The sequence below is a fragment of the Phaseolus vulgaris genome, chromosome 10 (assembly GCF_051622355.1).
Source record: "Phaseolus vulgaris cultivar YP4 chromosome 10, ASM5162235v1, whole genome shotgun sequence".
NCBI lineage: Eukaryota > Viridiplantae > Streptophyta > Magnoliopsida > Fabales > Fabaceae > Phaseolus > Phaseolus vulgaris.
The window spans coordinates 3,989,481-4,006,020 of record NC_143507.1 but is presented as its reverse complement, the minus strand read 5'-3'; the positions used below and the strand labels follow the sequence as shown (position 1 = coordinate 4,006,020).

General features: G+C 36.3%; 2 protein-coding genes across 2 annotated transcripts; one reads left to right on the top strand and one right to left on the bottom strand.

Moving 5' to 3' along the window:
• Nucleotides 1-6,654: 6,654 nt before the first annotated feature.
• Nucleotides 6,655-7,907, top strand: LOC137819090 (uncharacterized). The gene is made up of 4 exons (XM_068622830.2): nt 6,655-6,806; nt 6,852-6,885; nt 7,030-7,674; nt 7,845-7,907. Exons 1-4 carry the CDS (start codon nt 6,655-6,657, stop codon nt 7,905-7,907), a joined length of 894 nt encoding a protein of 297 aa, XP_068478931.2.
• Nucleotides 7,908-11,579: 3,672 nt separating this feature from the next.
• Nucleotides 11,580-15,231, bottom strand: LOC137818966 (uncharacterized). The gene is made up of 2 exons (XM_090296211.1): nt 11,880-15,231; nt 11,580-11,773 (listed from the first exon to the last, which is right to left on the bottom strand). Exon 1 carries the CDS (start codon nt 15,200-15,202, stop codon nt 11,888-11,890), a length of 3,315 nt encoding a protein of 1,104 aa, XP_090152337.1. The 5' UTR covers nt 15,203-15,231; the 3' UTR covers nt 11,580-11,773; nt 11,880-11,887.
• Nucleotides 15,232-16,540: the final 1,309 nt, after the last annotated feature.

Genomic DNA, 16,540 nt, shown 5'->3' with positions numbered 1-16,540 from the left:
CTCTCAGTTTTTCAATATTTTGCTAGACAAATGACAGTTCCTTGAGTTTTCTTTTGTTTTTATTTTCTGCTTTTATATCAGATTTGTATTTTCTCCAAAATAGTAGAGTTTTTACAAAAACGTCATAAAAATAATATTTTACAGATTTTATTTTGTTTGAATCGTACACGTGCTTTACTAATTTGAAAGTTCAAATAAAGATATTGAAGTAATGAAGCTAGAAATCGGAACTCGGAGCAAAAATTATGCATACAATCAATAGTTCCAAGTCAACATGCATTAGACGACCAACACTATGCTTGGAAGGAGAAGTTGAAGTTAGTTACAAGTTCTGGATACATCGTTTATGCATGCTTTGTATGTTCATCTTAGAGTATAGTCGAGTGTCTGTTGGGAAAAACGGGTAATTTTTCAAATAAAACAGAACCCTAACAGAGCTACCCGACAAATAATATTGAATAAATAAAGCGAAATAATAAAAGAGATAAAGAGGAAAAAACACACCAGAAAATTGTTAACGGAGTTCGGCCAATTTAGCCTAATCTCCGAGCACATAAAAAACAACTCACTTTTATTATTATGGGAGAAAATATTACAAATTGGGATATATAACAGTGAAGGAGAAGCGTTTAATTTATAACCCTCAAACCTCCTTTCCAAACAATGAACCCACCGATGTGGGACTTGGGATTAAGCCAAAATCAACAAATCTCCACCTTGACTTAAAATCAAGTCCCGCCTAAAACAAATCTTCTCAAAACATAACAAAAACAAACTTTGCAGTGCTTCAAATTTGCGCCTCCGGGTGCCAACTTCAAATGTGCAAGATATTAACCAAGTCTAAACAGTGTTCAAACTTGGTCCTTGTAACCACCTTGGTGAGCATATCTGCAGGATTCTCCGTAGTGTGAATCTTCTAGAGAACAATCTCCTCTTCTTCGAGAATCTCACGCACAAAGTGATAGCGAACATCAATGTGCTTCGTCCGTGCATGAAAGACTTGATTCTTTGCTAAATGAATAGCACTCTGACTGTCAGAATATAACTCAAGTTGTTTCTGACCAACTCCCAAGTCTTTAAGCAACCCATGAAGCCAAATTGCTTCCTTCACAGCCTCTGTAATCGCCATATACTCTGCCTCTGTCGTAGACAAAGCCACCGTAGACTGCAAGGTAGACTTCCAACTAACTGGCGCTTTTGCTAAAGTGAACAAATAGCCAGTTGTAGACCGTCGCTTATCCAAATCACCTGCATAATCAGAATCACAATATCCAACTATGCATTGACCAAGTGATTCATCTTGCTCAAATGTCAATCCAACATCTAAGATATTTTGGAGGTACCGTAGAATCCATCTCACAGCTTGCCAATGACCCTTGCCCGGATTATGCATGTACCTGCTAACAACACTCACAGCCTGTGAAATATCTGGTCTTGTACACACCATTGCATACATCAAGTTTCCAACTGCATTTTCATATGGGACTTTCGCCATGTATTCTCGTTCTTCATTAGTCGTTGGAGATAAACGGCTACTCAATTTCAAATGAGGAGCAAGTGGGGTACTTACAGGTTTTGTATCTTCATGTATACCAAAACGTTGTAGTACCTTCTGCAGATACTGCTTCTGTGACAGCCAAAGTTTTCCCCTCTCTCTGTCCCTGTTTATCTCCATGCCGAGAATCTTCTTGGCTTCCCCCAAATCCTTCATCTCGAACTCTTTACTGAACTGAGCCTTTAACTTGTCAATCTCAACTTGGCTCTTTGCTACAATCAGCATATCATCAACATATAAGAGTAAGTAAATGTAGGAACCATCTTCAAGTCTGCGCAAATACACACAGTGATCATATTTGCTTCTCAAATATGATCCTTCATGAACTTATCAAATCGTTTGTACCACTGTCTTGGAGATTGTTTCAGTCCGTACAACGATTTGCTAAGTTTACAAACCCAATCTTCTTGACCAACAACCTTGTATCCTTTTGGTTGAGTCATATAGATTTCCTCCTTCAAATCACCGTGTAGGAACGTGGTCTTTACATCGAGTTGAGCTAACTCCAAATTCAGCTGTGCTACCAAGGCCAACAAAATTCGAATGGAGGAATGTTTAACAACTGGAGAAAATACCTCATTATAATCAATTCCCTCCCTCTGAGCAAAGCCTTTAGCAACCAACCTTGCCTAGTAGCGAACATCTTCTTTATTAGGAAATCCTTCTTTCTTTGCAAATACCCATTTGCACCCAATTGCCTTCTTACCTTTTGGTAATTGTGCCAACTTCCACGTCTTGTTCTTCTTCAAAGACTGCATCTCCTCTTCCATCGCACATACCCAATTACCACTCTCTGAACTCAGAATGGCTTCTGGGTAAGTGGATGGAATGTCATCAACAACTGGAAGTGCATAGGCAACCATATCCATGAAACGAGCAGGCTTCTAAATATCTCGTCTCTGTCTTCTAACTGCAATTGGCGCCGATTGTTGTTGAGATTCTTGGGTAGGAACCTCTTCCTCATCTGACTCTTCTTCTGCCATAGGAGAGTCGCTTGTGGTATTTCGTGTTGGGATCACCACTGTCGGCTCAAACTCCACCAGCTTCCGGGCACACTCCACCTGTTGTGGAGTACTATCAGCTCCTTCTGGATTTACCTTCTTTAACATGGAAGATTCATCAAAGGTATCATCCCTGCTGATAATCGTCTTCTTTGTCTCTAGACACCATAAACGGTATCCCTTCACTCCAGGACTAAAGCCCATGAAAAGAGCCTTCTTTGTCTGTGGATCCAACTTTGATTCAATCACATGATAATATGCAATAGAACCAAAAACATGCAAAGAATCATAATCAGTTGCAGGTTTTCCAGACCATACCTCTAAAGGGGTTTTGCCATCTATTGCAGATGATGGCAAACGATTGACGAGATGTTGAGCGTATGCCACAGCCTCAGCCCAAAACTCTCTACCTAACTCAGCATTAGACAACATACAACGAACTTTCTCCACAAGTGTCTTGTTCATACGCTCCGACACCCCACTCTGTTGTGGTGTTTTTTGATGACTTTTTACGGCAAGTGCACCGCGTTTGTCAGAAGTAATAATTGTCCCTAAGGACGGATATCGATCCCACAAGGAACAGTGAATTATCAAGTACAATAATCGCTAAATATAGAACAAAACAATTAAAAGTATATTGAAAGTGGTTGTGTTGGCGATGATCAATAAGAAAACAGACAAAGAATTAATTGTTTCAATTGGAAAAATAGGGATTAAGTTTCATCTCTCTCCCTCTCATGTATTTTGATTAGCATGTCAATATTAAGTTCTTTAATTGAAATTGATGCCCGTATAAAAATCATTTATATCGATTCCTCGCATATAAAATCCTTAAGAATGTTCCCTAACTATCGATCCCTCGCATAATTATAAGAACAACTTAGAACGAAGCTCAGACGTTAATAGCAATTAACATTTCAAGTCTATTCCTAGCACTCAAATATGTTAAGTATTGTTGTTTAGGTCCGAACCCTAAAAATACCTCCCGATCAGATTTAAGATTCTCAATTTGTCACGGAAAATTAAAAGTAAAACAACAATACCAATAATCAATCAAAAACTGAATATTAATATATAAGATATCACCTCAATACATAAGAGTTTGAGTAGATTACTCCCAATCCCAAATGGTAGAATTAGCCACGCATACTTCTATTACCTTCCATTCTCCCAATTGGGTTACAATTCACTCTATGGTGTTTTCCTCTCAATCTGCACCCTAAGGTTGAGCCTCTAGCCCTCTATTTATCCTAGTTTTCTAGGGTTAGGCTAACGGGCTAAATGATAAAACATAAAAAAGGCCCAATCTTCATTTGTATCTTTTTCCATTCTGGGACCTTCTATCTTTATCTTTTTAGCTCAAATCATTCATCTTTAATCCAAATCTCCAATCTTCCTTAGAAATCTGCAATTAACACCAAATTTGGGAATAAAATACTCTTATTCAAATAAAGATCATAAAAAATGTAAAAAGGTATAAATTCATAAATTAGGGATTATTTTTTATGTAAATTAGCAATAAATCCTCATAAGTGTCTATATTTTAATATGAAATATTACTGAAATTAGACACTTATCATTTTTCTAACAGTGAAGTGTCGAACTATGCCACAATCTTGGCATACCTTCAGGAACGGATCACTCTTGTATTCTTCTCCATTGTCTGTTCGGAGAACCTTAATCTTCCTTCCTGTCTGGTTTTCAACTTGAGCTTTCCACTTAAGGAAAATTTCAAGCACATCATTTTTGTTCTTCATAGTAAACACCCAAACTCTCCTGGAAAAATCATCCACAAAAGTGATAAAATAATGCCTACCTCCGATTGACGTAGTCTTGGCAGGTCCCCACACATCTGAATGCACATAATCCAGAATACCCTTGGTATTGTGAATTGCATTGCCAAACTTCACTCTTTGTTGTTTTCCCAGAACACAATGCTCACAAAATTCAAGTTTGCAAGCCTTCGTACCTTTCAACAATCCCTGCTTGGTAAGAATTTGCAAGGATTTCTCTCCAGCATGTCCCAACCTCATATGCCACAACTTCGTTGCCTCATCATCCTTCTTAGAAGTTGATGTCGCTACTGTCCCCACCACTGTACTACCTTGATAGTAATACAGATTGTTCTTCCTCACGCCTTTCAACATCACCAGTGCTCCTGAAGTTGCTTTAAGAATTCCATCTCGCATCGTCACAACTAGGCCTTTAGATTCTAAAGCCCCCAATGAGATGAGATTCTTCTTCAACTTTGGCACGTACCGTACATCCCGTAAAATTCTGGTGGATCCATCATGATTCCGCAACTTGATTGAACCTATCCCAGCTGTCTTACATGGATTATCATTACCCATGTAAACAACCCCGCCATCGAGTTCTTGAAATTCAAAGAACCATTCCCGAATGGGACACATATGATAGGTACAACCTGAATCCAATATCCACTCATTTGGATACGATGATGCTGAAAGCGAGACAATTAAAGAGATATTTGTTTCCACATCACTTTTGCATTCTGCAACATTTGCATCTTGCGGAACCTTCCCTTTCTTCTGCAGTTTTGGACAATCTTTCTTCCAGTGTCCTTTCTCATGACAGAAAGCACACCCATCTTTGGCAACGGCTCGACCTTTAGACTTAGATCTCCCTCTTCTCCCCTTTGTATGGCTTTGTTGACAACCTCTTGCCACCAATGCTTATTCTTCTTGATTTGCCATTACAAACTCAAAATATAATATTCAATATTACAAATAATTTCAAACAACCCAAGGCGAACCTTCGGCTCTTGATACCACTTGTTGGGAAAAACGAGTAATTTTTCCACTAAAACAGAACCCTAACAGAGCTACCCGACAAATAATATTGAATAAATAAAGCGGAATAATAAAAGAGATAAAGAGGAAAAAAACACACCAGAAAATTGTTAACGGAGTTCGGCCAATTTAGCCTAATCTCCGAGCACATGAAAAACAGTTCACTTTTATTATTATGGGAGAAGATATTACAAATTGGGATATATAACAGTGAAGGAGAAGCGTTTAATTTATAACCCTCAAACCTCCTTCCCAAACAATGAACCCACCGATGTGGGACTTGGGATTAAGCCAAAATCAACAGTGTCTTCATCAAAATTGTCTGATGTGTTGAGCTTTGAGAACATTGTATTAGCCTTCGTCTAACACATAAGTATTAATCATGATGCTCAAAATTATTAGTCTTATGGACAACTACAACCAGGCCTACTTCTCCTACAGCTGCAGAACTCTATAAGCCACCATCAACATCTTCCAAGCTACATAGGATAATGAATATAGATACATAGATGGAATAACAGAGGCAATCACTGTGCAGCAGAATCAAGTCAAACATACCCAACTTGTTCCTTTTCCTCCAAGTGCCTTTATCACATTAAAATTAGAACTTTTGTATCATTAGGGGCCTAGGCTTCTCATTAGGAACCTAGTATTGCTTAGGAAAAGGAGATAGGTTTCCTCACCCTTCCACTTCATGAAAAATCTCCCCCTAAGACATCACAACTGCCTGAGAGCGTTCAGATAGCAAGTTTGGAATGTTACTTATGGCACATGATAAAAGCCTACAAGCATAACACAAAGGAGCCCCCCAACCATAGTGCCTACTAGTATTTTCCTTTCCACCCTGCATCTAAGCTCCCATTAAACAATACCTTCCCGATTCCCTATAGCTTCTAATGGACAATTCTGGATTCAAATGTCAATCCGAGAAAGAGAACATAAACGCGTGCACCCTGTGTTTCATCCATAACCATGATCTAAGTTGTGCTAAATGGAAGACTTCTTCCGCATTTGGTTTCCCTTGCTTAAAGATGACTGAATTCCTTTGTTCCCAAATATCCCTCACAACTACCGCCCACTTACCCTTCCAGACCAGATTCTGCTTAGCAATCACATGACCCAAATGTAAGTTTTTAAAGTGAGTCTTCAAATCCTTATTTTAAACAAACAGGATTCCTAACCATCTAAAACACATTGACCAACCCCGTTGAGCAACGACTACACTCTAAGAAAAAATGTTGATAAAGTCACACTTCGGAAATTTGCAGCGATTCTTTGTTGCGATACGATGGTTCCTCCGTTCATTTACCTGGGTCTGCCAATCGGAGGGAGTCACAAGCGCGGTGCGTTTTGGAACGGGGTGATTGAGAAAGTGCAGGCTAGATTAAGCAGGTGGAAGGGAAGAAGTTTGTCTATGGCTGGGAGGATTTGTCTGATTAGGTCTGTGTTTTCTTCTATTCCGTTATTTTTTATGTCTTTGTTCAGATTGCCTGCTGGGGTGGCAAGGAAGTTGATCAAGGTGCAAAGGGATTTTCTTTGGGGCTGAGGTGCAGAAGGGAGGAAGATCGCTTGGGCTTCCTTGAACCTGGTTTATAAACCTCGTGAGTTTGGGGGACTTGGAATAATAGATCTGAGATTGTTTAATTTGGCTATGTTGGAAAAGTGGATATGGAGGTTGGGCTCGGTTGAGGTAGGTCTTTGGAAGGACATCATTTTTTCTAAGTACGGTGGGTGGAGAGATCTGGGAGAGGCAAGTAATGGTAAGAGTTGTTCTCTTTGGTGGAAGGATTTGAAGGAAGTTTGGTATTCGAAGGGGTGGGGGAGATGTTTCGAAGATAGTTTTGAGTGGAAGGTTGGGAATGGGACGGACATTTGTTTCTGGAAGGATAGTTGGTTGATGGGTGAGGCGTTGAAGAATGTTTTTCCACGACTTTTCTCAATTAGCTCTAACAAAAATGCAAAACTGTCGAAACTTGGGTCTTGGTCTAATGGGAGATGGGTTTGGGGACTTGTTTGGAGAAGGCCTTTTTTCGAATGGCAGAAGCCGGCGGCAGATCGATTGAGTCAGCTCCTGCTTGGGGTTGAGGTTGTTCTTGAAGAGACTGATAGTTGGATTTGGAAGGGTGGGGGTTCTCAGTCATATACGGTTAGCTCTGCTTACAACCTTACCAGGAAGGATAATGAAGCAGTTTCCTCGCAGGAGCTTAGAAAGTTGTGGAGGAGTAAGGCAATTCCATCTGCAATGGCTTTGGCTTGGAGGGTGTTGGAAAACAAGCTTGCTACCAGGGTCAATCTTAGTAGAAGAGGGGTACTTTTAGAAAGGTTGAGGTGTGTGTTGTGCGGGAAGGAGGAGGAGTCGAGTAGCCATTTGTTCTTTGGTTGTTCGTTTGCTTGGCGAGTTTGGTGTTTATGTTTTAAGTGACTAGGAATCCTGTTTGTGACTCATATTGATCCAAGTAGCAACTTTGATCAATTTAGATTGAGCTTACCTTCGGAGACGGGCCTGGTTGTTTGGAACACGATCTGGGTAGGGGTGATTAGTGAGATTTGGAGCCACAAGAATCGTATTATTTTTAATAGAGGAGTGGCAGACGAGAAAGAGGTCTTTGCGTTGGCACAGGTAAAGGCTTGGTCTTGGGTCTTAACAAATTCCCGGTTAGTTTCGTTCTCTTATTCTGATTGGTGTTTGGCTCCTTTGGAGTGTACGAGGTTAGTTTCTTGAGGTTTTTTGCTTGGTTTTGTAAGGGGTAGAAGAGTTGGGTTGGTTTTTGGAAGGCGATAGCTGGAACTGATTTAGCGTTTTATGTATAAGGGTTGAACCACCCCTGAAGTGGTTCTATTTTATTTTATTTATTATTTATTGCCCATTAAAAAAAAAAGTTGAATCGCCTTTTCCGAACCTTATACATCTCACAATACTATTTGACTAGGACTGACTACCACACCTCTCCTAATCAGACTGCTTTATTGAAATGTAAATGTTTTCGTATTCCTATTTAAAATACTTGGGAATGAATAAATACAAAATGGATTACACTTTCAATATAAAGGATTAAAAATTATTTTTTTATTATCGTCCATTCGTTGGAAAAACAAAATCATCAATAAATTCTGCTTTGTTACTATCGTCATCATTTCAGTAGAAATTTAAAATTATTGACTTAGTCATGAGATATCTTTCTAAGGGGACGTTCAGGTAATTGTGGAAATAGCAAGCAAGCTGGTTCATGCTTCAAGTCAGCCCAATCCTATTTTCACTTTTTCTTTCTTCTTCTTAATACAATTAAAAATTCCCATTTCAGTGTTCAACTTACCTGAAATTAGGAATTTTGTTTAGACATTCAAATTGATAAATATTTGTTTATATAATTAAAAACTATAAAATAAATATTTAACTTTATAACGAATAATTTAAAATGCTTATATAACTAATTTTTTATTTTAAATTGCTGTGGAGGTCTACTTTCTTTTTTGACGGGATCATAGAAAATCTAGGCATAATTTTGAAAATAAAATTTAACCCTTTTTTGCATAAACATGCGAACTTATAATGCACCATGAGATCCATATACAAATTTGGATACATTTTCTGAATTGGTGGGAAGAATGGGCTTCTAATCATGTGATATTGAAAATTTTTATATGTGATTGTTCTCTCCGGCTGACTTCGATTGATCCCGAGTTGAGCTCCGCTTTGACTGATCTTCACTTGGTGCTCTGAAATGCTACTACACGGGACACAGGGGGCTTTGCCTGTTGATCACACTCCGATGATCAAGTCAGTGAGAGCATTCAAACTATAAAAAGAATTTCAGTCTATAGTATTCAGAAAGTGTACCTTTACCTAGGGTCTTAAACCCTTTTTATAGACATTCCTTCAACAATTTTCATAAATAAGAATATAATATCAACATCAATAATATCAATCAACAATAACAATAATTTGTTTACCGTGTACCTATTATTTTTGGGTACAAACATTCTTAACTGCTTTCACTTTGCATTTAATAATATACTTTAACCAATTTAGTTATTACTATATACCTCAACCAATTCAATTATTTCTTATGTTATTTTTAATTATCTTTTCCTTGTACACTTACTAGAAAATCTGGGCTGACCTCGCAACACACCTGTAGGCCCATACCTGGCCCAGATCGAGCTGAGCACAACTCGCATAACGGAGCTAACCATGCCTAAACACTTGGACCGAGGTCCCGAGTACTCCTGGTCACTACACAAACCTCCCAGGCTCGAGTCGGGCTAGGTTAGGCAAAGAGGCCTTTCAGTATTGGCGGATGACATGACATTTTCCGTAGAGGGTAGGTGAGGCACGGTTGCTGAAGCATTTTCTGACATGACACCTCACCATACTAAATCTGGAGCATCCATGTGGCTTTGTATCAACGATGGAAAAATCCTACCGTTTCAACTTCTTCACTTTTGAAAACACCCCCCTTTATTCACTCACTCCTCACTTTCCCATTCAACTTCCTTCTACCCAAGCCTCTTACGAACTCTTCCTCTCCTCCTTCACGCCACCGCACACCACCGTCCACTCACCGGAAAAACAAGTATGCTCTATTCACTTATCTGCACTAGCATTCATTCTTGTCCAGAATTTTTGAAAATCTTTCATTAAACAATTCACCCCCTCTTGTTTAAGGCCTCTAATTATACAATTACCTAACCGAGATTGTTCCTCTTATTCAGTTCCATCGAGTTGTTGCTTCAACTCTTTATTCTGCTCTTTGAGAAGGCGCACCACCTCTTACTTCCTACGTTGATCTTCAATGCCATTTTGACGCATCTCCTCTACTTGTGCCTGGAGTGTTTGAATTATTGTGATTTGTTCTTTAGTGAATCGATCGTGGTTGACTGCGTTCCTTGTTGACAACATTGTTGTTAAACTGGAATTGACTTTGAAATTGATTGTTATCTCGGCCCCACAGTGAGCGCCAATTGTACATGTATAGGCCAAAAGGGCCCCTATATAGTACCTGAAACTAGTTCTACAATTGTTGATGTGTCGGTGATCCCCTCGCTCCTTCCTCAATTGCTGGTGCTCGATCGGGGTTGACCTGAAAAAGGTACTCCGACGATCAAATCAGTACTTTGTGTAAAGAGTATATATTTGTAAACTGATTAAAGCGTACCTTACATCTCTGCAAAAATTTGATTTATAGTGTTGGTCATGGGTCCTCGTAGTGATGGGTTGAATATCAACTGTTCAGTGATGTGTATCGTAATCCCGGATTTATAGGGAGATATACTAGTATATATGTATGTTCGTATAAATGAAGAATATTTGTATCATCTTTCAGTTAATTAGTATTTAGCTGATTTGTTGGAGATATTTTTCGCATAATCTGAACTGTGAATGTGACTGAAAGGATTATTTGTAATTGTCGTTGTTGTCTTTTATTAAGTGCTTTAAGTATGCTTTGGCACGGTCGGTCGGTCACCAAAATTGAGTGACTGACTCATCCAATACTGACCAATACAATTACCATATTATATAATATTATATTAGATTGTGTTATGTACAAAGAAAGATAAATTCATTAATTAAAATATTACATAAATAAATTAAATAAAAATGTGATACATCTATTCTTTTTCAAGTAATATATTTATATTTAAATATATTGTCACTACAAGAAAATCATGAAATAGAAACCAATTTTTAGAGACCAAAATAATTAGTTGCAATAGTAACTAAATTAGAGATCATTTTATAAACTAAACAAAAAATTGGTTCCTAAATTAGTTTCTATTATTGTTAAATAGTTTCTAAATTGATATCTAATTAGCAACCAAGGTTTTAGAGACCAAATTTAGAAACTAAATAATTGGTAGTTAAAACTTTGGTTGCTAATTAAATACCAATTTATAAACTATTTAACAAAAATAGAAACTAATTTAGAATCCATTTTTTTTTTCTAAAATGGTCTCTAATTTAGTTACTATTGCAACTAATTATTTTGGTTTCTAAAAATTAGTTTCTTATATCATTTGATCGTGACATGTCAAATTCAGACATTACGCAAACACTTATATAATCATCAAAACTTTCATAAATTTTTGTTTATAAAATTGTCATAATTTTTTTTTACTAGTGTATTATATTTATTTAAAAAATTTAATTTAACACCAAAATACTACTTTTTGATAACTGTATAATCAAAGATAGTAGTTTACAACCAACTTTGCAACATTGCTTGATTACTTGACTTATCCAGATTTCAATAATTTTGGATTATAAACATAGGAGGAATCTCTCCATTTTACAACTGAAAGTAAATTAAATGGAAGGAACTATGAAACAACCACTAAATTCATAAAAATTACTCACTACTTCATCATTCTCACCAACATGGATAATGGACAACATCCTTATCTCGGCACTGCTCATAAGCAAAGAAAAATTGATTCAGAATTATAACATTGAAATTTTAGGTAGAATATGTAAAGTTCCTTAGTGTAGAAACTAAGTGAATAGAAGTATTTTACCTTAGATTTCAGTACCTCCTTAGAGTTCTATATGTCTTCCCACCTTGGTGTTCATACGCAAAATCAAGCATGGGAATGATCTTGTGAAACATCTTATCCACCTGTTCGGAATACCACAACCTCCATCTCTTCCAGAAAAGAAGAGGGAGAATGAAAACTCCAAAGCCAAAAACAAATCCCAACTCTGCGCTTAAGAAATTCCAATCAATTGAACTCTGAGTATGAGATTGAGGTGTTTCAGGTGTTGGCATTCCATTGCTGCAATTAGGGGTCAGTGGGGGTCCACATAACTTTTCATTTCCTTCAAAGGAATCTCCATCAAATGATTGAATCTGGGTGCCCTTTGGAATTTCACCCACCAAGTGATTGTTTGAGAGATTCAGATATGCAAGAAAAGTTAGACTACCAAGCTCTCCAGGGATTTCTCCATTCAAAGAATTGTTTGACAAATCTAGGGATTCAAGATTCTTCAAATTTTCAATCGATGATGGGATATGACCTGAGAGGGCATTATTTGACAAGTTAAGAGCAATCATTGCCTTGAACTGCATTAACTCAATTGGTATTGGACCCTCAAACTTGTTGCTTGACATATCCACGTAAGTGAAGGCTTTCTGGATTTTGTCCAATTTTATTTGTTGACCTTTATTTGTAATAATAATTGAACTTTGATATCGAGAATAATCAACTCCATAAAAATCTGAGGACTCCTGGTCAAGAATAGAGCGAGATATGTTTGTAACAAGTTTAGCTATCTTTGCTACAATAATTTTGTCTAACTGTGCCACTAAATCCTTATAATTCTTGGGATCATAGTGATCAAGGATATCAATGAATAAGTGGCCAAATTCTGGTCCGAAATTAACATTGTCTCGCATCATTGCTTTCCAACTCTTCAATAGGGCTCCTGGTATTGTACCATTGAAATTATTGGAGGCTATATCAACCATATGGAGCATTTCCCAATCAACACTACTTTTTGGGCAACCAATTGACCCGTGAAGTTTGTTTAACCGTAAATCCATGATTCGTAAAGTGGAAATATAACTTAAGAAACAAGGAAATTTGTCGGTTAATGAATTTCTTCGAAGGTTCAGGACTTGTAGTTGCTGGCAATAAGCTAAGGATGTTGGGATGGTACCCTCCAAGAGATTGTCATTTAGGTCCAATAACTTTAGAGTACATGAGGTTGGCAAAGTATCAGGAATATATCCTTCAAGTTTGTTTCCACCTAAGTTCAACACCCGAAGAGTGCTACTCAACTTGGCAAAACACTTAGGAATCGTTCCAACAAAGTTATTGCGAGAAAGATCCAGCAGACGAAGACTTGAAGCCTTGAGAAAGGATTCAGGGATTTTTCCATGAAAATTGTTGTTTGAAAGAGACAAGAATCTTATGAAAGGGATACGATTTCCAATGTCCGCTGGAATGACCGAGTTAAATCTATTGTTTGAGTAGTCCAAATAATTTATAAATGTTGGAAGGAAAGGCAATGGCCCTTGTAGTTGGTTAGAACTAAGATCAACAGCCAAAATGTTTGAACTAAAGTTCCAGACATTTCCTTCCAATTTTGTTAGGAAATTTTTGGAAAGATTCAAGTTAACAACATATTCAAGTTTCCATATCCAGTAAGGTATTGTTCCTTCAATCTGGTTGTCAGCAAGGTCAAGGAATAGTAACTTTGATTGAGTTTTCAAAAAACTAGGGATTCCTCTCAACTTACAAGATGCCAACATTATATTTCTTAGAACAGGAAAGGGTGACAGATCACGATCATATCTAGAGAATATATCAACTGACAAATTGTTATTCCCGAGGTTTAATATAGTTAGATTACTCAACCTTCGAATCATGTCCAATTCTACTGTGCCATTAAACTTGTTTGAATTGAGTTGAATGACACGAAGTGTTCTAAGGTTAAAAATAGACAAAGGAAAAGGTCCTTCCAAATTATTACTACCCAAATCAAGCATCTCCAGTGTAGGTGAGGTCATCACAAATTCATCCAAGAGACCAGTGAGTTGATTAAAGGGAAGTTTAAGTTCTCGCAAACATGGAAGTTTAAGTAGAGATGAGGGAAGACTCCCTTTGAAAAAGTTAAACCCTAGATCAATGTTGACAAGATTTTGAAGGCCCTCAAAATGACTAGATGGTAACACCCCTGTTAAACTATTACGAAAGAGGAGTAAATATGTGAGATTCTTGGACATATTAAAAGAAGGGAGTGGACCTGAAAAGTTATTAGAAGACAAGTCCAGATAAACTAGTTGGGTGAGTTCTGAAATTGAACTAGGAAGTGTTCCATTAAATTGGCAATAAGATAGATCAATTGTAGATAAATGTTTCAAGTTAGAAATTGCACCCGGAAGCTTTCCTGTGAAACTTGTCTGGCTAAGATTCATGTCACGAAGAGAACCACTTGGTTTGAAGTTTGGCAAAGAACCCATAAGATCTTCATTGTCTGAGATGTCAAGGACCTTCAATGATGGTATTTGGAAGATATCTTTGGGAAAAGAACCATTCAAGCCACAACTTTTGAGTTGTAGTACAACTAGATTGGATAAATTTGTGAAGGAATCTGGCACTGTGCTAGAGATGTTGTTGTAGCTTAATCTCAGAACAGTGAGTGAGAGAAGCTTAGCCAGGGAAGCATCAATAGGTCCAGAGAGATTGCATGATGACATGCTCAGAACACGTAAGTTGTGCAATGAAGATAGAGCATGAAACCATTCTTGTCCTTTACCAGATATTGCTATACCATCTAGATATAATTCTGTAATTTCTGTAAGGTTTTGCAAAAACATTGCTGTGTTTGGCTTCGCCAATTTCAGGCTGTGAGGTGAGGAAAATGAAGAAGACAAGTCAAGAGTAACTAACCTTCTGAGATGAAAAACCTCATGCGGAATCTGCCCCTCAAAGCCAGCATTTGAAAAGTTCAAATACCTCAAATTATTCAATTTGTATAGCTCAGAAGGAATCACAGAACTGAAGTTATTGAAAGCCAAATTCAAGCTTTGAAGATGTTGAAGACCAAAAAGAAGGCTTGAATTAAGAAGTCCTCCTGAGATAGACTCTTCACTGAGATCAAGGGCTATAACACCACCTTCTTTGCATGTCACCCCATGCCATTGACAACAATCTTCACCTTGATTCCAAAGAGTAAGTTTTTTGGATATTGCAGGGTTGAATCTGAGGTTATTTTTCAAACCATGCAACATGGAACACTCGTTGCCAAGCACATAGCCATTGGCTGGAAAAACCGCACTATGGTTTATTGTGAAAAATGGCATAAGAAAAAAACACAGAAGTATGTGTCCTCTCATAGTGTATTATGAGAAGTGTGTGATGTGAGATATTTCTCATTTGAAACATTCTTTTTCTCTTTTATAGACTACAAAAGTTGTGCTATTCATAGTCTCCCGAGTCTATAAATCAAATTATAATATTAATATAGTTTTAAAAGCTATATAATTTTATATTAATACTTTAATAAATTATATTATTGAAAATAAGTTTAAAATTATATCCCTGCCTTAATTAAGATCTTCAGAAAGTTTTAACGTTCTTCCTTATATTTAAAAAATAAATTAATTTTTAATATGACTAAAACAAATACTTTGAATATGTAAATTATATTATCAAAATAAAAATTCGTAGTAAACAGGACTATTTTTAATTTTTTATATAAGTTATTGAAAATGAAATTTAAATATATGATTAAAAAGATATATATTGTAAAGGGAATTAAAAAAAATATCAGATGTCGTGATTCTTGATAATTTTATTTCAAAAACTAAAACTTTGGTGACTTCACTCACGCCCCTTTGGTTAAATATATTTTAGTGGTCATTTTTATTTTTTTATTTTTTTAATTTCATCCTTTATTTTTGTAATTTGACTCAACTGTAACTTTTATGCCAATTTCAGAACACTAATGTTAAAATAATTATTTTTAATATTTTAGAAATATTAGAAAATAAAAATCTTAACAGTTTTAGAATGAAAATATTAGAAAATAAAAATATAAAATACACACATTAAGAAAATATGAAAAATAAATATGGATTATGCTTTGAATATAAAAGATTGAAAAGGAATTTCTTATTTTCTTTTCCTTGTATTATTGTCCACTCGTTGGAAAACAAAAATAATCGTGGAATTTTATTTTCTTTATTGCCATGATTGAATTTTGTGAAAGTTCCAATTATTGACTTAGTAACATTTTCACATTGTCATTTCATTATTCAACAAGTGAAATTACGAATTCTGTTTAACCATTACGACTTTTTCAGAATATCTAGTGTTTTAATACCTACCCCAAGAATCAACAATTAATGTTGACATATATTACAGTCAACATTTAATACATGACCAAAAAAAATTAATAGTTTCAATAAAGATCTGAATGATTTGGCATGAGTCCCGAAATCTTTCTTTGATTATGATTAATGTTTGAATATTTTTTATTTTGACTAATGTTTGAATGTTTGCGTGAATAGTTTTATCATTACATAGATGCTTTCAGAGTCATAATTCTAGTTTTTTAGTACTGCTTTTATATTAGATTTGTATTTTTTTCAAAATAATAGAGTTTTTATAAAAACGTCATAAAAATAATATTTTACAGTTTTTATTTTGTTTGAATTGTCTAACACGTGTTT

Excerpts from the sequence above, each read along its gene's own strand:
- LOC137818966 (XM_090296211.1), bottom strand. The coding sequence starts at position 15,202 with ATGAGAGGACACATACTTCTGTGTTTTTTTCTTATGCCATTTTTCACA.
- LOC137819090 (XM_068622830.2), top strand. The coding sequence starts at position 6,655 with ATGGTTCCTCCGTTCATTTACCTGGGTCTGCCAATCGGAGGGAGTCAC. Across the intron at positions 6,807-6,851 it reads GGGAGGATTTGTCTGATTAG|ATTGCCTGCTGGGGTGGCAA; the intron begins GTCTGTGTTTTC and ends GTCTTTGTTCAG. Across the intron at positions 7,675-7,844 it reads TCAATCTTAGTAGAAGAGGG|ATTGAGCTTACCTTCGGAGA; the intron begins GTACTTTTAGAA and ends TGATCAATTTAG.